Below are 15,685 nucleotides of genomic sequence, written 5' to 3'. Positions count from 1 at the left end.
TTTCCAGGTATTTGTCTGTGAAATTCGCACGGTAAATACCCGTACTCCTGCATGGGTGGCCAGCTGTGGCTCTTAGCCCAACGCAGTGTCTGTGATGCTCTAACCGTGAATTCTCCTGTTGCTCGTGCAGTAGTGAGAGCTGGAGTTCACTCCTCGTTTCCAGCTCCTACTGGATAAATCTGGTGAGAGCTGTGGAGATGTAGGCATGGTCTTGCTCGTCTGGGTGGTGCTTTTGGGTGGGCTTCACCCCGGGACAAGCACATGAGAAATCATATTGGGAGTTCTTACTGTCTGACTTGTTTACAGATTGTCTGTTAACATTGTTGAAGATTTGCGGGTTTTTTGTCCCTTCTGGAGTGTCTGTTCTGCTTTAGACTTAACCTCTCTTTTTTACTTTGGCTTTAAGTGTAAGGGATGGCAGTGAAAAGGCTTGTTGGGATGTCCCAAGTGGGGCTTTCAGTTCGAGCTTTGGGTCGGGGTGATGGGGTGCTGTGCTCCCCACCTTTCTTCTGGTGGTGGTGAGAGGTGCAATTCCAAAGGCCGTTCCTTAAGAACTATTTTTTACTATACTAATATTCCTGTATGCCTTTTCATCATTTTCTTATTAACGTATGCCAGCTGAGACCATCACACGAATTCCAGGTCCTGATGTGACTTGTGCAGCAGGGCTCTTCCAGTCAGTCGCTCCTCTGCCTCCTTGGTAGGTTGTTCACGTCACTGGTCAAGACAAAAAGCTGGATGGTGAGAAATGGGGAGGAACTGCGTCCTGGGAAGCACAATGCACTTCGTATTGGCACTTATCTAGGAACTTCTTTGTAATTATACTTCTGGCTCTGGTACTTGGGAGTAATTTGTGAACTTAAGGCATAAAAAACCCTCTGGGGGCCTTTACCGCCAAGCAGTCTCTTCGGTCCTGTCTTTTCTCTCTTTTGATTGATCATCTGATTGTCTGTTTCTGTCACATAAAAGCTAATTTTCCTGTAATTCAGATGTCACTGTTCTGACCTGTAGATCCTGGGAAGCATTGTATGTTCTCATACTGTATTCTTCTGTTTACCCCTGCAGTCACGTTGGTATGAAGTATCAGTGAACCTTTTCAATTGAAAGGGCAAGCTGTGTTGACAAAACATAGGGTTTATGGGGTTGATAAAACTGCTACAGCCCACATCTTCCAATGAAACTGTATTATGTTGCATAAGGAAAACTGCTTTGGAAGTCCTTTGTAATAGTTTATATTTTGAAAAGCTGATGTAGAACACCTAGTTTCTCAAGGCAGCTGAAAACTCAAAAACTGTATAGGAGCTTAGCAAAAGTAATTTCCTATTGCCACCAATGTTTAGATGATGAAACTGTTTGTTTGTTTGTATTTACATAGAAACTATGCGAGGAGATTCTAAACATCCTTGAAAAAGACACGAAAACTTCATGTCAAGTTGCCTGTCTGGAAGCCCTGCGGATTCTCTCCAGGGACAAGACTGTTTTAGTGCCTGTAACCACGAAGAGGAACATGCAGATTCTTATGAGACTAGCAAAGCTGGACACTGTGGAAGACCCTTTGGAGAAGGTGTCTGAATTTCCTGTTATAGTAGAAGCTTTAAAATGCCTCTGTAACATAATTTTTAATAGTGCTGTTGCACAGAAGCTCAGTTTGGAACTGAATCTTGCAGCCATGCTCTGCAATCTTCTGAAAAAATGCAAGGACCAGCAGCTTGTTGGTGACATTAAATGCTTTGATTTGCGTCTTCTCTTCCTCTTGTCGCTTCTGCACACAGATATTAGGTCACAGTTGCGTCAGGAACTGCAAGGGGTGGAAGTTTTGACGCAGGCCTTGGAAAGTTCCCTGAATGTAAGATGGACAGGAGAATATAAAGCAGCGGAAGATCGTGACAGGCCTCCTTTATCTCTGCAAGAGACAGATTGTGCCATTGAGGCACTGAAGGCGCTTTTTAATGTAACACTTGACAGTTGGAATGTCCACAGCAAGGTAAGGTTGAGATGAGGTGATTTTTTAAATTGGTTTTGTTTAGCCTGCAAGGTCCAGAACCCACACAAGAAACTTGTTGTCCAAGCCCCAGAGCAAGGATTTTAATTCTTGATTTTTGTACTGTAATTCTGATGGAATATAGATTGCGGTTTTTAGAATAGCAGCTCAGGTAGTTCCAAAATTTTCTAATGGCATTGTAGCTTTTCTGTATGAAAAATCAGTCAGAGAAAATCTGTCTGAATACCTGAATTCTGATTGTGTTGTGTATTGATCAGAAATGATCAGAGGGCTGGAGCACCTGAAGACAGGCTGAGGGAGTTGGGGTTGTTCAGCCTGGAGTACAGAAGGCTCCGGGGAGAGCTTACAGCGGCCTTCCTGTACCTAACGGGGGCCTACAGGAAAGCTGGGGAGGGACTCTTAGTCAGGGAGGGTAGTGATAGGACTAGGGGGAATGGCTTTAAACTAAAAAAGGCTAGATTTAGATTAGATATAAGGAAGAATTTGTATTTTTTTTTCGTTTTGAGGGTGGTGAGGCACTGGCACAGGCTGCCCAGAGAAGCTGTGGATGCCCCATCCCTGGAGGTGTTCAAGGCCAGGCTGGATGGGGCTTTGGGCAGCCTGGGCTGGTGGGAGGTGTCCCTGATCTCTGATCTTGGGCTTTCAAGAGGTGTTGAGTCTCTAATGCTTATTGCCTGTAATGCCAAAGTAACTTTTTTTGCTCTTACTACTGCTTAGGCAAAAAAAAATCTTTTCAGTATGTTTTCTGTTTAATGGGAGAGTAGCTTGGATTATATAATGCTAGCTAGAATTGTATGTTTTCAAACAAAAAATACAAAATATAGTGGAATGTGCCAAGGAAGACTGTTTAATGAGAGTCCCAAGATTTCCAAAAGAAAATAAATGCTGTTCACTAATAATTAGTTGGCTAGGAAAAACTGTAATGTAAGCATACCAGATGGGTACATCTCTTGAGATCGTGGACTATAGCAATACAGTAACAATTAGAGCTGAGAAGTTTCCCTCGTTTTTTTCGGTTTTTCTGGGCATGATGATAAGCACATCAGCTGCAACTTTCAGTAGGAAATAATTCTGAAGAAACAGAGGGGTACTGTTTTTAATGTCTTTTTCTCCCATCCCCAGTTTTGGATTTAAATGTGATCTTTTATGATGAGGTCATGTATGAGAACCAAACACACTTTCATTTTTATATCTTATTCGTAATATTTATGTGTTTTTTTTTTTCATGGCAATGTTGGATCTATTTCTTCTCACAGACAAATATACTTGTTTTGAGTTGCATCCTTGATGAACTTATAAATAGAAACGAAGATAACTTTCTCATTGAATAACTTAAGTCTGCACTACAGTAAGAGAATTCAATAAACTGAAGGTCTTTCTTAGTCCGTACTATATTGTGTCTAAAACAGTTCTGTTAGCTTTTCACTGGGCATTGTAACTACATAGTGTATAAAGCTAAGGAGAAGTTTACAGTGGTTAAAATAGACAAATAATTGTTCTGTTTAGTGCATAGTACTAAACAACAAATACAGTATTAATCATCACATTCTGGAACGTAAAAGTATGAAGCTTATACTTTGCTTTAATGTGTCAAGGACACTCTGAATAAGAAATTAAATCCTAAAACTTAAGATTAAATGGGTGGGGAGAAAAATCAGAGAAGCTAATGCTTCAAATTTCAAGGAAATACGAAGAAAGCAAGGAGCTTTTCTCTCATTTATTTTCTGACCTAGACCTTTATTAAGAATGCCTTTAACTTTGTCAGAGAAAGTTCTTTGTATAGGCAAATGATTGTTTTGGAGGTAAGAACTTAAGTCAAGAAAAATGACCCCAAGTCGAGTATATAACCGATGTATATGAATGTTTTGCTATTTAGGCATTTGAGAAGAGTTGTCTTTGTGATTAGTTACTTCTGTGCTGGGGAAGTAATGTCAGGTATTAAGTTGGAAAATGAATGTTATATCTTCAACCCAAGTAATCTTTTGAAATCTGAATCCTGAAGTTGGCATGCTCTCTCAAGATTTCCAGTATTTTCTAAGGTATAAAGTTCAGCTTACTGCAGAAAGACAGGTGGGAGGTGGCAGGCAGTTGTGGCGTTTCCTTTGGCAACTGTCTTTGGAATAAGGCTTTGTCCCACAGATCTTTTCCTTCCCAAAGAATCCAAGCAAGCAGCTTATTAGGAAAGCTTACTTGGAAAATTTCCTTTGGATTTCAGGAAATTCTGGTGTTAGTAACCTTTTATTTATTTTATGGTTGAGAGTTTAAGCCATTCTGGGACATGAAAAGCTATTTTGTGTTTTAAAATAAAGCTTATACAATAACTCTTTACTAAAAGTTCCTAAAAGCAAGCAACCCTTAAATTAGAGAGCTCTTTATTAGTTGTAAAGTGTTAATAAGGTGTTAGGTGACATTCTGCTTAGCAAGTATCCCTGTGGAAATATTAATGATCTGTAAGAAGAGTAAACAGCATGTTAATTAAGCGGGCTGAAGATGCACAATTTGAAGAGATTGCAAATGGGCAGGATGGAAAATAAAAGGAGACCAGAAAGGTTAGGCATGTGGATAGAAAGCTAAATGAGACCCATCCTAAGGAGAAGAGAACCGTTTGATACACCAGTATTTAATGGCTGGAGATGATTTCAAAGTAGACAAGAGCTGCAGGTGGTACAGTTGGCAGATGCGGATGCTGATGTTACAGTGATGCAGTGGGACGCTTTGTGCTAAGTCAAGCACGCAAGAACATATGATGGATGCCAAGAAGAGCTAATAAGAAGGACCGGGACAATGATACACACAGTTTCATGATTGCACTTACTGGCACGCTTCTGTGTGGCTGCTCTCTGGTGGGAGATTGGAAGGAAGAATTGTTTGGAGAGAGCAAAAGTGGGGCAAATATGGTTGCTGAGAGTAGAGAAGTTATTAAGGAAATGTAGCAAAGATGTCAAGGGAACAGAAGCAAGTGAATTAGAAAAGGAAACAGATTGAGTGGGGGAATGAAGCTGTTGGCAGTGAAAGGACAAAGTGAGAATGAGGCAAACGAAAAACACATGTAATCTGAATTGATGAAGGGGTGCCTGGGTGTAAACACAGGAAGGAGGATAGTAATGGTATATTAGATATTAGGAATGGTTGTAGAGAATCAAGCAAACAGTTGTAACTGGGTTTTCTGCTAGTGGGGGCTGGAAAAACATCCCTTTGCCTTTTTGCAAGGCCAGCTTATGGAAGCTACATTGCAGTAAGCATGCAGCGAACTCTAAGGTACAGTCCTTCTATTGATAGGGATGCGTTTTGCTCTAATAGGTAATTTCCATCTTTAGTTTTTATTATTCTAGTGACCTGAAACCCTCACTTGCAATCTTCAAAATGAAAAAATATCTTCATAATTTATATTTATATAGAATGAATCTCATCAATTTCGTTACATGGCTGCCATCCTTCGACACTGCTTATTAACCATGGGCCCTACTGAAGACAAAACTGAAGAGTTGCACAGGTTGGTAAAATTGCAGAAACAATCTGTTTAGAAAGGTTATTATTAAAAATTAAATAAATTGCTTTCACTAATATCTAAAGTGGGAATCTGAGAAACAATGAAAGCTGTAATTTTAAAGTGGAATGCAACTTTTGCTGCTTTGCATAGAAGTTGATGGACAATCTGCATTTTGAGATTTTTCTATGTAATTTCTGCAATTTTGATGCATTTGGATGATGGAAGTAACAGGTTGATACTTTTATCTCCATTAGTTCTAGGCTGTTTGGCTAAAAGTATAAATTACCACTTCCTTCATAACTTTTTTTTTCCAAAGTGAATCATCTTGCAGTTTTTAGATGTGTTGTTTTTTTCCTCAGTCCCACACCCAACTGTTTGTTTTATGTTTGCAGCCAATAACTCAATCAAAACTCAGAGCATATTTACTGATGTGGTGGTTCTTCCCCATTTGATGTTAACATTTTTTTCCATGACGTTCTTGTTTTTATTTAAATAGCCAACTGTTCAAAGAGCTGAACAGTACGGTAGCTTCAGACACTATCCCTTGTTATCTCTCGGCAATGAACGCTAGTGTTGCCATTTTCTTCTTCTGAGACATGGGTATATCTAAATTCAAGATGTTTTGAAGAGCTTTTTCTGAACCTGCAGTATCTGGGAAGAAGGATATAGCTTTTCATACCCAGCAGTCTTGAAAGTGTTCAATGAACTTTATTAAAATCAGGAAAAGTTCTTAGAGATCAACAGTATTGTGGGATTTCAGTGCTCATGTACTGTCAGAGCCCTTCTCAAGATGGTGCAGAATAGTTTGGAATGATTTAGGATACTGCTACAGTAGTTGCCATGTCTAAAGTTAGTGCTGAGTGTGTTCTAAAAGGCAGCCAGTGTCTTCTCTTTGCTGCTCCTTATCGTGGGTGTTTTGATCTCTCATCCTCCTTTAAGGGAGGGACTGGTGGGAATAAGTTCCCTACTGCTGGGAAAACTGAGCAGATTTGTAGAAGTTCCCTACCTATTAGAAGATAGAGAGAGACCTTTATCATTTCCGCTTATATGCAATCAGCAGAGATTGCGTGATATTCTGATGAATTATTATACAGTGGATTCTGTCCCCATGAAAACATGCCATGTTTCCTTGTCCTGGAGTCTAAGACTAGTCTAATCACCCTGTAAAACAGAGCACCCGTGTAAAATATAATTACCTTGTGTTATTGCAAAAGGATTCATGTTATGCAAGTCCTTCTCATTTTACCTTTTGCAGGCACTTGCGGATCAGGACCAAAAAGGGCTTCATAGGTAGATGTGTGCAGCTGTGGAGAAAATATGGTATTAGTGTGGTTTCTGTCCTTGCATTTTTCAGTCAGAAGGTATATATTGAGTAGCTCTGCTGCTTTCATGGACCATGCCTCCTTATGGAGACAGAAATCAAGGCAAGAATTCTCCCTGATTTTGAGAAGGGAAGGCAGAAGGAATGAGGATGACTGTCACTGTCTTGTTCCTTCAGTTGTCTCCCTTTCTCCATCAAATTCAATACATCAGTGCATCAGCCTTTTCCTTTGTGCTGGGAAAACAAGTTTATCCTTCTGTTAGCTACATGTAGCTGGTTTATTTAGGTCAAGTTGATAGAACAAAGAATGCTAGTGTAGCTCTGCTGCATGTGATATTTGTTCTTGATTTATGACATACTCAAGGTTTTTTTTTTAATGTATTAGAAGAGCACTGCACAAGTTTTGACTTCCGTGATTCAAATACTTCATCCCGCTTGCAGAACCTGAATTTTATCTTTGAATGCTACATGTGGCAATAAAAGCTGAATAATCTAATGTGCTTTTCCACCAACAATGTTCATCGCAAGGCAGTTCTGGAATAGAAGAGGTATAGTCAGAAGTTAGGACCCTCAAATCCTCAGGGGGCTGGATAGCTCACTTCACTCCCTTGTTGTAGTAAATCAAGCAAATCTTTCATTCCAGATTGGAGTTTCAGTAATGAATGAGTAAACTTGTTTTAGCAGCCTGTAGCTAGCATGGTGTAGCTTTAAAAAAGGCTGTGTCAGTTGGGCTGTTAAATATGCTGGACTCTGACTGTGGAGCCTTTATTGCTAGAGATGAGGTGTGAGTCAGAGAGCAGAGTTCAGCTTCTCAGTCTGCATCCCAACTGGAGCCTATCAGTAAGGCAGTTATTAAATAAGGTTAGAAATGGAATAAAATATAAACAGACTTGAATGCAGCAGATACAAAATATCAGGGAGGCGTAAGTACATTTTCTAGAGTTGCTGATCACTTCTGTGAGTTTGTAAATCTGTAGAATTCAAGATGCACAAGTGAAGGGAAGCCTGTTAAAGCGAGTTGTCTGAGTGCTTGTGCTCTGAATGTCTAAGTTGAGGATTTATTTAATATGAGCATCAGGTATTGGATACATGCCCTGAATTGTGATGTGCCGATTGTCAGTTTGACTTCTTTTTCTAACAAATAAGCAGAAGCTACCTATGGAAAATATCTTAACTAATTTATTACCTGGTACTGTTGTCGTTACTGTGGTTCTGTCATGTCATCACTTCACATTTGAATATGAACAGCTTAAAGCACCACATATTAGAGCGAGTGCCATTTTTGCCCACTAACAAGGTTTTAATCAAGGCATTCAGCAGCTCTAAATAGGCCTTTGCTTCTAAATTTGCATATCAGGAGGGGGCTGGGAGCATGAGTGGGTGGATGTCATGTCCCAGTGATTAATGATCTCTAGGAAGCCGAAAAGGGGAGAGTAATATACGCAGTATTTCTACCCCCTGGAGTAGGAATGCAAACACTATTGTGCAGATCTGTGCATAGTCACTGACTTCCTGGTAGCTGGAGAATTTCATACACTCCTCTACCACAAATAAAACTGTCAGTGAAGTGACAAAGATCAGAAAGCCGGGCTTCGTTTATTGAAAAGAATAGCTCAGACACAGTGATCCAGAAAATTAATTTTGTAGGTGTTTGGGAACTTGGTTGTTTAATAAGAAACTGGTAAAAAAGAGAACTTTTGATGAAAGGACGAAAGCCACCGAGTAGTTGTTGAATTTCAGTTTGTTTTGCTTGTGATCATTCCTGAATTATTGGAGAGGAATAACTTATATGATGTAAAAACATGTCTTAAACAGGAATTAGAAATAAAATAACACATGCTTTCAAAAAGTACAAGTTGTCTGAATTTCAGTTGTTAAAAGAGCAAAAGGGAGATGACACGATGTAGAACAGCCACCCAGTCTGATCAGAGTCAAACCAGCATGTTGTTAGAAATCCTGCGATGTCTGATTGTCATGATTTGCTTTCTGTTGCACTAAATCTTTGTTAAAGTGTATTAGTTACATAAAAAACATCTATGTAAATAAGATCTAAAGCGTTAACTGAAGTTGTTTGAAAAGCCTTCTCAGTTCTCAGAATGGAGAGAAACATCAGCGCTCATAGTTGTGTTGGTACCTTTGAGGTGTGCATACGTAAGCCTACGTAGGGCTGTAGTATTTCTGAATACCTCCGTTTATAATTGTAGTTGGGCATCAGCAAGTAAATAATGATAAAATTCTAATTTTTGCAGCATCTGTGTAACTTAGCCTCATGCAGGAAGTGTACAAATTCAAGTCTGTATAATGAGAACAGGATAGATAGCAAAGTCAAATGAAGTTTGAGTCAAACACACAAGAGGCCCCTGCAACGTAAGTTCCACATTACTCCATTAAAGAGGAGGGAGGGACCCTGTGGTCTAATCCAGATCACTTAATGTGTTTGAGAAGCCCTCCTCTCTGTGCTTTGTGGAATCCAAAAACCGCCAGTTACTGAAAGGTACTGCTTGGTATATAACCCTGAATTTATTTATTTATTTTTAAATGTGCTAAAAGCCTTCTGTATTTATTGTATACTACAAGCTAAGTGAAAATATTTCAGGGCACCTGAGAAGTTGATATACAGGGGAGGAAATATTTCAGTTGGTGTACTTCTGTCACAACAACGATAGAATATAGCTGGGTTTTAAGATCTTGTCGATTTCAAGGAGGAAACAGCTCTGACCACTGCAAGTCAATGTGAGAGTTCCCCCTGCTGTCCTGCCAGGCCAGCTGCTGTAACGCTGCTGGTAGCTGTGCCTTGCCTTTGGCATAGGATGCTGCGGGGGCTGGAAGTAATAATGCACTGCTGCAGTATCCCTTTTGTCTTTCTTTTCCCTTGCTCGTTCTAACAGCCAGCACCCAGGCGATAATGCATGCCATCTCCTTTAAAACCCAGAGAGTAGAAAATAAAGCATTGTTTCAGTTGCAGGGCCTCTTTTTTTGGTTGCAGTTGTACAAACATTGTGGTGAGCTGCGCTGGTTTGAATTCTTTCAAATGAATAATGAATCTTTAAAATCTGTTTCAGCAATGCAATCAACCTCTTAAGCAATGTTCCTGTTTCTTGCTTGGATGTTCTTATTAGTCCATCTTCCCAAGAGGAAACAGATATAAAATACAACGGTATGAATATGGGAGCAATTCAGATTTTACTGGATTTCATGGAGAAGAGAATTGACAAGGTATGGGCTGTAAAGATTCTTGACAAAGTGGATTCTTTTATTAAAGCAAAAAGTGGGTGTTGGTAAAGCTTCTTACAGACCTTTCAGACAGTATTTAGGAGAAATGTGGATGGATATCTTTGCTTGCTTTTAGATTGTGAAATGCTTCAAAATTGAGAATAAATTCCTGTAAATATCTGAAGTATGCTTTGAAACCATGAACATTTGGCTCTTTCTTTATATCTGTAAAGTTCATATTCTGACTGTCATATAAGACTTAACTGAAGAGTTCATAGGATTCGAAATAGATTTTTTTTCCTTAAAAACATTTATATTTGTTCTTATTTCAGGGAAGCAGCTATAGAGAAGGTCTGACTCCAGTTCTCAGTTTATTAACTGAATGCTGCCGAACTCATAGGAATATCAGGAAGTTTATCAAAGCTCAGGTACGTAAAATACTAATAACAATTTGGATATGAAGTTAACTGTAAAGTTCCTGAGATTTGTACATCAGTGCAAGTCACTGGTACTTCCAAGTCATATGAATGATTTCATATTAAATTACCCAGAACGTTATCTCTATAGTATTTTTTTCCATTTGGTCTCTGACAACTGCCAGCTATAGAATATTTTTTCAGTCCATCATATCTGTTGATTTACATGGCTCTGAGTTCCACGATACATTTGGTGGATCTGTTAAGTAGTAATACTCAGGGTGTTGTAAAGCTGTGTTACGTGAGTTGCTGTAGATCATGTGACACAGGCAAAATCCTGGTGGTCTGGTCCCCTACATCCAGCATAGAAAAACTTCAGTGTGCTTAATGAAACTTGATAAAACTGTATGGTAGTCAGTGAGACTACAGGTGTTTTGGATGCTTCTGCTTGAGCTTTCACTTGACCTCAGCGGGCAAGAATCATGGGAACTGAAACTTACGTACCAAGTTTGTATCAACCGTTCTGTTAGAGTAAAACTGTCCCTGAACAGGGGCACGCTTCATCTCTTAAAAGAGCACAATACGATACAGACCCCGTGTAGATTCTTTAGAGGGAAAAAAAGAAATGGTACCAAAGATATGAACAATCACTAACGGTTTGTGCTTGGGTGTGATGTATTTGGGGGGGGGGGGGGGGGGGGTTCTTTCTTTTTTTTTTAATTTTTTTTCTTTTCCTGAAGTTGAGGGAAGAAAAGTTAAAGCATGAGCAAAGAAGAGACAGCTGAGACCAGCTGCAAGATGCTTTTTTCCTAAACTGTAGTGCTTTTGGGGTTGCGTCTTAGATGCCGCTCCCAGATCAAAGCTGTGCCTGAATTCATAGATGGAATCTTTCATGTAAAAGAGCATATATTGTCTGCCTCTTTCATCTATACCAGAAGTGTCTGTAAGGATTTTAAGGAACCCATTCTTGTTTATATTATTTGTTTGCAGCATTTCTTTCCTAGAATACTCTCATGATCTGTTAAATAAAAAAAGTTGCAGAGCCAAATGTTTAGAAGTTAGAAAGTGAGGTTGTCTGCATGTTTTTACTACATCTTGGCGTCTAGATGTCAGGATACAATTGCATGCTGTCTCTTACCGCAGGATCACTGCCTCATAGTGCAAAGAATAGATGGATGCTGCTAACTGCATGACCGGATGTTTGATATTTTGAATTATCCTCATTGTTAAGTGTTGGCCTTAGGCTTTACTTATTGTGCGCTATTCAAATTCTGATCTGAAGACAGAATGATTAATTTCCTCATGGACTATCCTATGGCACTCATCACGGTATTAGTATTAAACTATTCTAAAAACATTAATTCATTCTTACAACACTCTGGGAAATGGCAATAATGGTACTGTCCCCATTGGGAAAAGTAAGCAGGGACAAAGTAAAGTGGTTTTGCTAATTTTTTGAATACTTATTTTGAAAAAGCCTGGTTTTTTTTTTTTTCAAAGTGGTCAATGCATAGCATTTATTTGTTTTAAGTTCCCAGTGAGTCTGATTTCAGTAGTAACTGTGCCATAATTTTGCACAGAACATGACGCCTTACATCAAACACCTGGAAAACAGAGGACCTGAAATTTCTAATGACCATTAGCGACAGGTTTGGTTCTGTTCACTACTAAAAAATTGGCAACTCATAATTCTGACAGGAATCTTCAGACCACCAAATATTTCATATTACAGCTCAGATTTGATTGCAGGTCATGTCCTGTGAATGTGAAAAAATAATGTGGGTTCTGAACCTGAATTCATACACTGAAAGAGGCTGAAGTTAGGTTGTAAAAACAAACGTTTCAGGCACCTTCTGAGTTTCTTGCGAGTTAAAGTTGTAAATAGTGATATTTAAAGTGAAAATAGTGTATTTGAGGACACGTTAAAGAGTATTTTCTCCAAAATCTTGTTGGAAAGTAGCTTCAGCTTTTAAAGCAGCGTTATCTGGGAGAAGGATGCATTTCCTCTGTACATGTAGAGCAGTTTTTTGATTTTATTTTTTGAATGTTTTGCCAGACACCTGAGTAAAGTAGAAGGACCTAAGAACATAAGGTTCTGGTACCTGTTAACCAGCTTTTTTGGGACATGCATTTGTGCTCTTAAACACCTAATCATTGTCCTTTTTAAAGTCTACATTTGGGATATAGTATTTGTCTGCCCAGGATGGCAGACCAGAAGGGCTGAGTATATTATGAAGCAAGAGTCGTTACTAGTACATGTAAGTATGATTGGGTCCCATTTTTGAAGCAGCACAGCTTACAATATTTTCTTGTCCTGTTGACTGTGTGTGTTTTTGCAAGGATTGGGTAAGTACTTCCATGCATTCTATGTTGCTTTTCTCTTTTTTTCTGCTGCTAGGTACTGCCTCCACTAAGAGATGTATCGAATCGTCCAGAAGTTGGCACAACAGTGAGAAACAAGCTCGTGCGCCTTATGACACATGTTGACCTTGGAGTAAAACAAATTGCAGCAGAATTCCTTTTTGTTCTTTGTAAAGAGAGAGGTATACATTATTTTTTCTTTTCCCTTTTATGTATGGCCCTACTGTACTCAGTATATTTGCCTACTGCTGTTACTCTCTTGCTTCGTACAGAACTATGCTACTTTTTATTTTGTAGCTGATTCTAAGCTGAATAATTTTCTCTATCACTTTTTGCAGTTGACAGCTTGTTAAAATACACAGGCTATGGTAATGCAGCAGGATTGCTGGCAGCAAGGGGCCTGTTAGCAGGAGGAAGAGGAGATCATTGGTACTCAGATGATGAAGATACAGATACTGAAGAATACAAATCTGCAAAGCCAAAGTATAGTATTGTTTTCGATTCTGCTTATCCTGTTTCAGTTGAGATGTTTAGATGTATTTTTCCACCTTTTGCAAAAAGCCCAATTATGAAATTACATGTGCTTACGTGAGCTGTTGTCTCTCATTGACCTCAGGGTCTAATTATTGAGGAACCAGCTTCCCATAATATGGTTCAATGGCTCTAAATAAATAAGTAAAAACCAATATGATAATGATTTAACTTCAATTAATTCAATTTAACTTCTATTATTTTATATAAAAATAAAATGCTTGTCAAAAAGAAATAAGGAAGAAAATTTGAAAATGTTTGTGGATTGCCTAGGAACAGTTTCGAGAGACAGTGTCAAAGGTTCAGAGTTTATGCGTGTTGTACCTTTAAGTGTTATTTAACAGTTCCAGATTTTAAAGTGAATGTAAAGGAGGGTATCAGAGATGATACTGTAAAGGGGTAACAAAACAGGCCAAAAAGGTTATGAAGGGCAGCCTACTGGAGGCATAAAGACTACAGGAATAGTATTGCTTATATGCAAAGAAAAGAACTCTAAAACAGAAGGTTTATTTATATTTCTGCACTTCAGGATTTTTTGTCTTGATCTTTTGCCTCTGCTCTTATTTCAGAAGTCTAATATCCATTTGTATGCATGTGAGTAAAACTACGACATTTAGTTAGAAGCTGACACTTAAATGGAATATTGGAGACAAATGTCAGTCGCTTTATGCATCTGATTTTCTGTATTACTATAAAAATGCGTATGGTCAAGCTTTTTGAAAAGATCATTTGTCCTGAAAGTCTGCTTTAAAACTAATTCTCTGCTTTTGTTACTTACCATTTCTGCATCACTGTTTAATTGTTTTAGCAGTGAAAAGCTGGGATTGTAAATTCTCAATTTAATATTAATTTGGGTTGAGCAAAAATGATCATGAGAAGGAAATGGTAAGCTAATTCAACATTTCTTTATGAGAAAGAAAATGTCACCAAATCCAGCCTGTGTTTTTAAAATTAAGCCTGCAGAAAATCAGTTGGCAAAATGTGTTTGTCATTCTGATACCCTTCTGTGTCATTATTACTAATGACATTGTCATTAACATCATTATTACCTCGCTGTTAAAGTACTTTTGTATGGTTTGTAACATAACAAGTACTAGTGGAATGTGCACCTTGAGGAGTTAACAAGAAGTTAATATTGTGACTCACATGGGAAGACTACAGAAGCATCAATATGAAGGTTGGCTATTCACAGTAACAGCTTTGACATGCAGTTCAGACAGTATTAGTCTTGGTGGGGTCTGTCTGTGTGTTGCTCTTTCCTCCTCCTGAGAAGACAGACAATTTACATACATATTATTTAGAAATGTAAATAGTATTGTTTTCCCCCTCCAGCATTAACCTTATCACTGGTCACTTAGAAGAACCCATGCCCAATCCAATGGATGAAATGACAGAAGAACAAAAAGAATATGAAGCTATGAAGCTTGTCAACATGTTTGATAAACTTTCCAGGTATTGTATTATATATAAGCTGCTTTTGGGGAGGGCAGCTTACATCCTGGTTCTTTCCTCTTTGCTAAGGGCTAGAGCTTCAAAACAGTGCTATAATCAGCTTCTTTGCAGAATTTGGGCCAATTTCACTGCAGAAAGGAATGCTTAATGCTTCAAGGAAAAGGGTGATAATTTTACAGGACTTCACAGGAAATCTCTTTTGGAGAGGACTGGACAAAGTCAGGAATCAGGTGGTGAGGGGACCTGTCTCCTGAATAGATAGGCTAATCAGTAATTAAAAGAATTTCTCCTTTTAAAGTATGGGACAAAATCCAAGCCCAAGGCAAGTGTACTCATGTCCCTCAAGTCAGTGAGCAGCATCTGATGGTAGCTACTTATGTCTTGCTGCTTATCTGAAGAACAATTACAGCATGAAAATAGTTGTCAACAGAAGCAATGAATTACATATTAGAGCAATTAAAAGGGAATTTACATTTACGCATTATTGTGGATTTATTTGAATAAGTGTGGACTGGATTGCAAATGAAACATTAGCATTGTTCTAAATGACTAAGGTAATGCCATAAAAGAAAATGGTACGTAATGTAATGAGTGTTATTGATACAGAAAATCAATTTTTTTAGGGAACAGACCTGTATTGTTGGCTGTAGCTATTTTTTTCTTTGACTCATTTGCCCAGAATTTGCTGTTTTTTCTTCCCCCCCATACTTGTAGGTATAGTGGAGTGATTGCTTGTAGTTTTTCTGTATAAGCAAATATACAGAAAAATTACATTCTTGAGGAATACCTACTGTAATGCTAATTCACCACTGATCTGAGCTGTGAGAATTTAGGTAAATAAACAACCCAGCAGATAGAAATGTGTTTGTGTTTTGTGAGAGTCAGCGGATATTCAAATA

General features: G+C 38.5%; 1 protein-coding gene across 1 annotated transcript in view; it reads left to right on the top strand.

The window, feature by feature from the left end:
• The window catches only part of RIC8B (RIC8 guanine nucleotide exchange factor B), a 35,548-nt gene that overhangs the window by 11,446 nt on the left and 8,417 nt on the right, over positions 1 to 15,685 (top strand). The window contains exons 3-9 of the mRNA XM_066997162.1: positions 1,376 to 1,984; positions 5,401 to 5,495; positions 9,876 to 10,029; positions 10,359 to 10,454; positions 12,841 to 12,985; positions 13,142 to 13,286; positions 14,667 to 14,786. Of these exons, the coding sequence (XP_066853263.1) occupies positions 1,376 to 1,984; positions 5,401 to 5,495; positions 9,876 to 10,029; positions 10,359 to 10,454; positions 12,841 to 12,985; positions 13,142 to 13,286; positions 14,667 to 14,786 (1,364 nt within the window). The remainder of the gene's footprint in view (positions 1 to 1,375; positions 1,985 to 5,400; positions 5,496 to 9,875; positions 10,030 to 10,358; positions 10,455 to 12,840; positions 12,986 to 13,141; positions 13,287 to 14,666; positions 14,787 to 15,685) is intronic.

The sequence above is a fragment of the Anser cygnoides genome, chromosome 1, assembly GCF_040182565.1.
Source record: "Anser cygnoides isolate HZ-2024a breed goose chromosome 1, Taihu_goose_T2T_genome, whole genome shotgun sequence".
Lineage (NCBI taxonomy): Eukaryota > Metazoa > Chordata > Aves > Anseriformes > Anatidae > Anser > Anser cygnoides.
The sequence above is the reverse complement of the archived record's forward strand: the minus strand, read 5'-3'. Positions and strand labels throughout refer to the sequence as shown.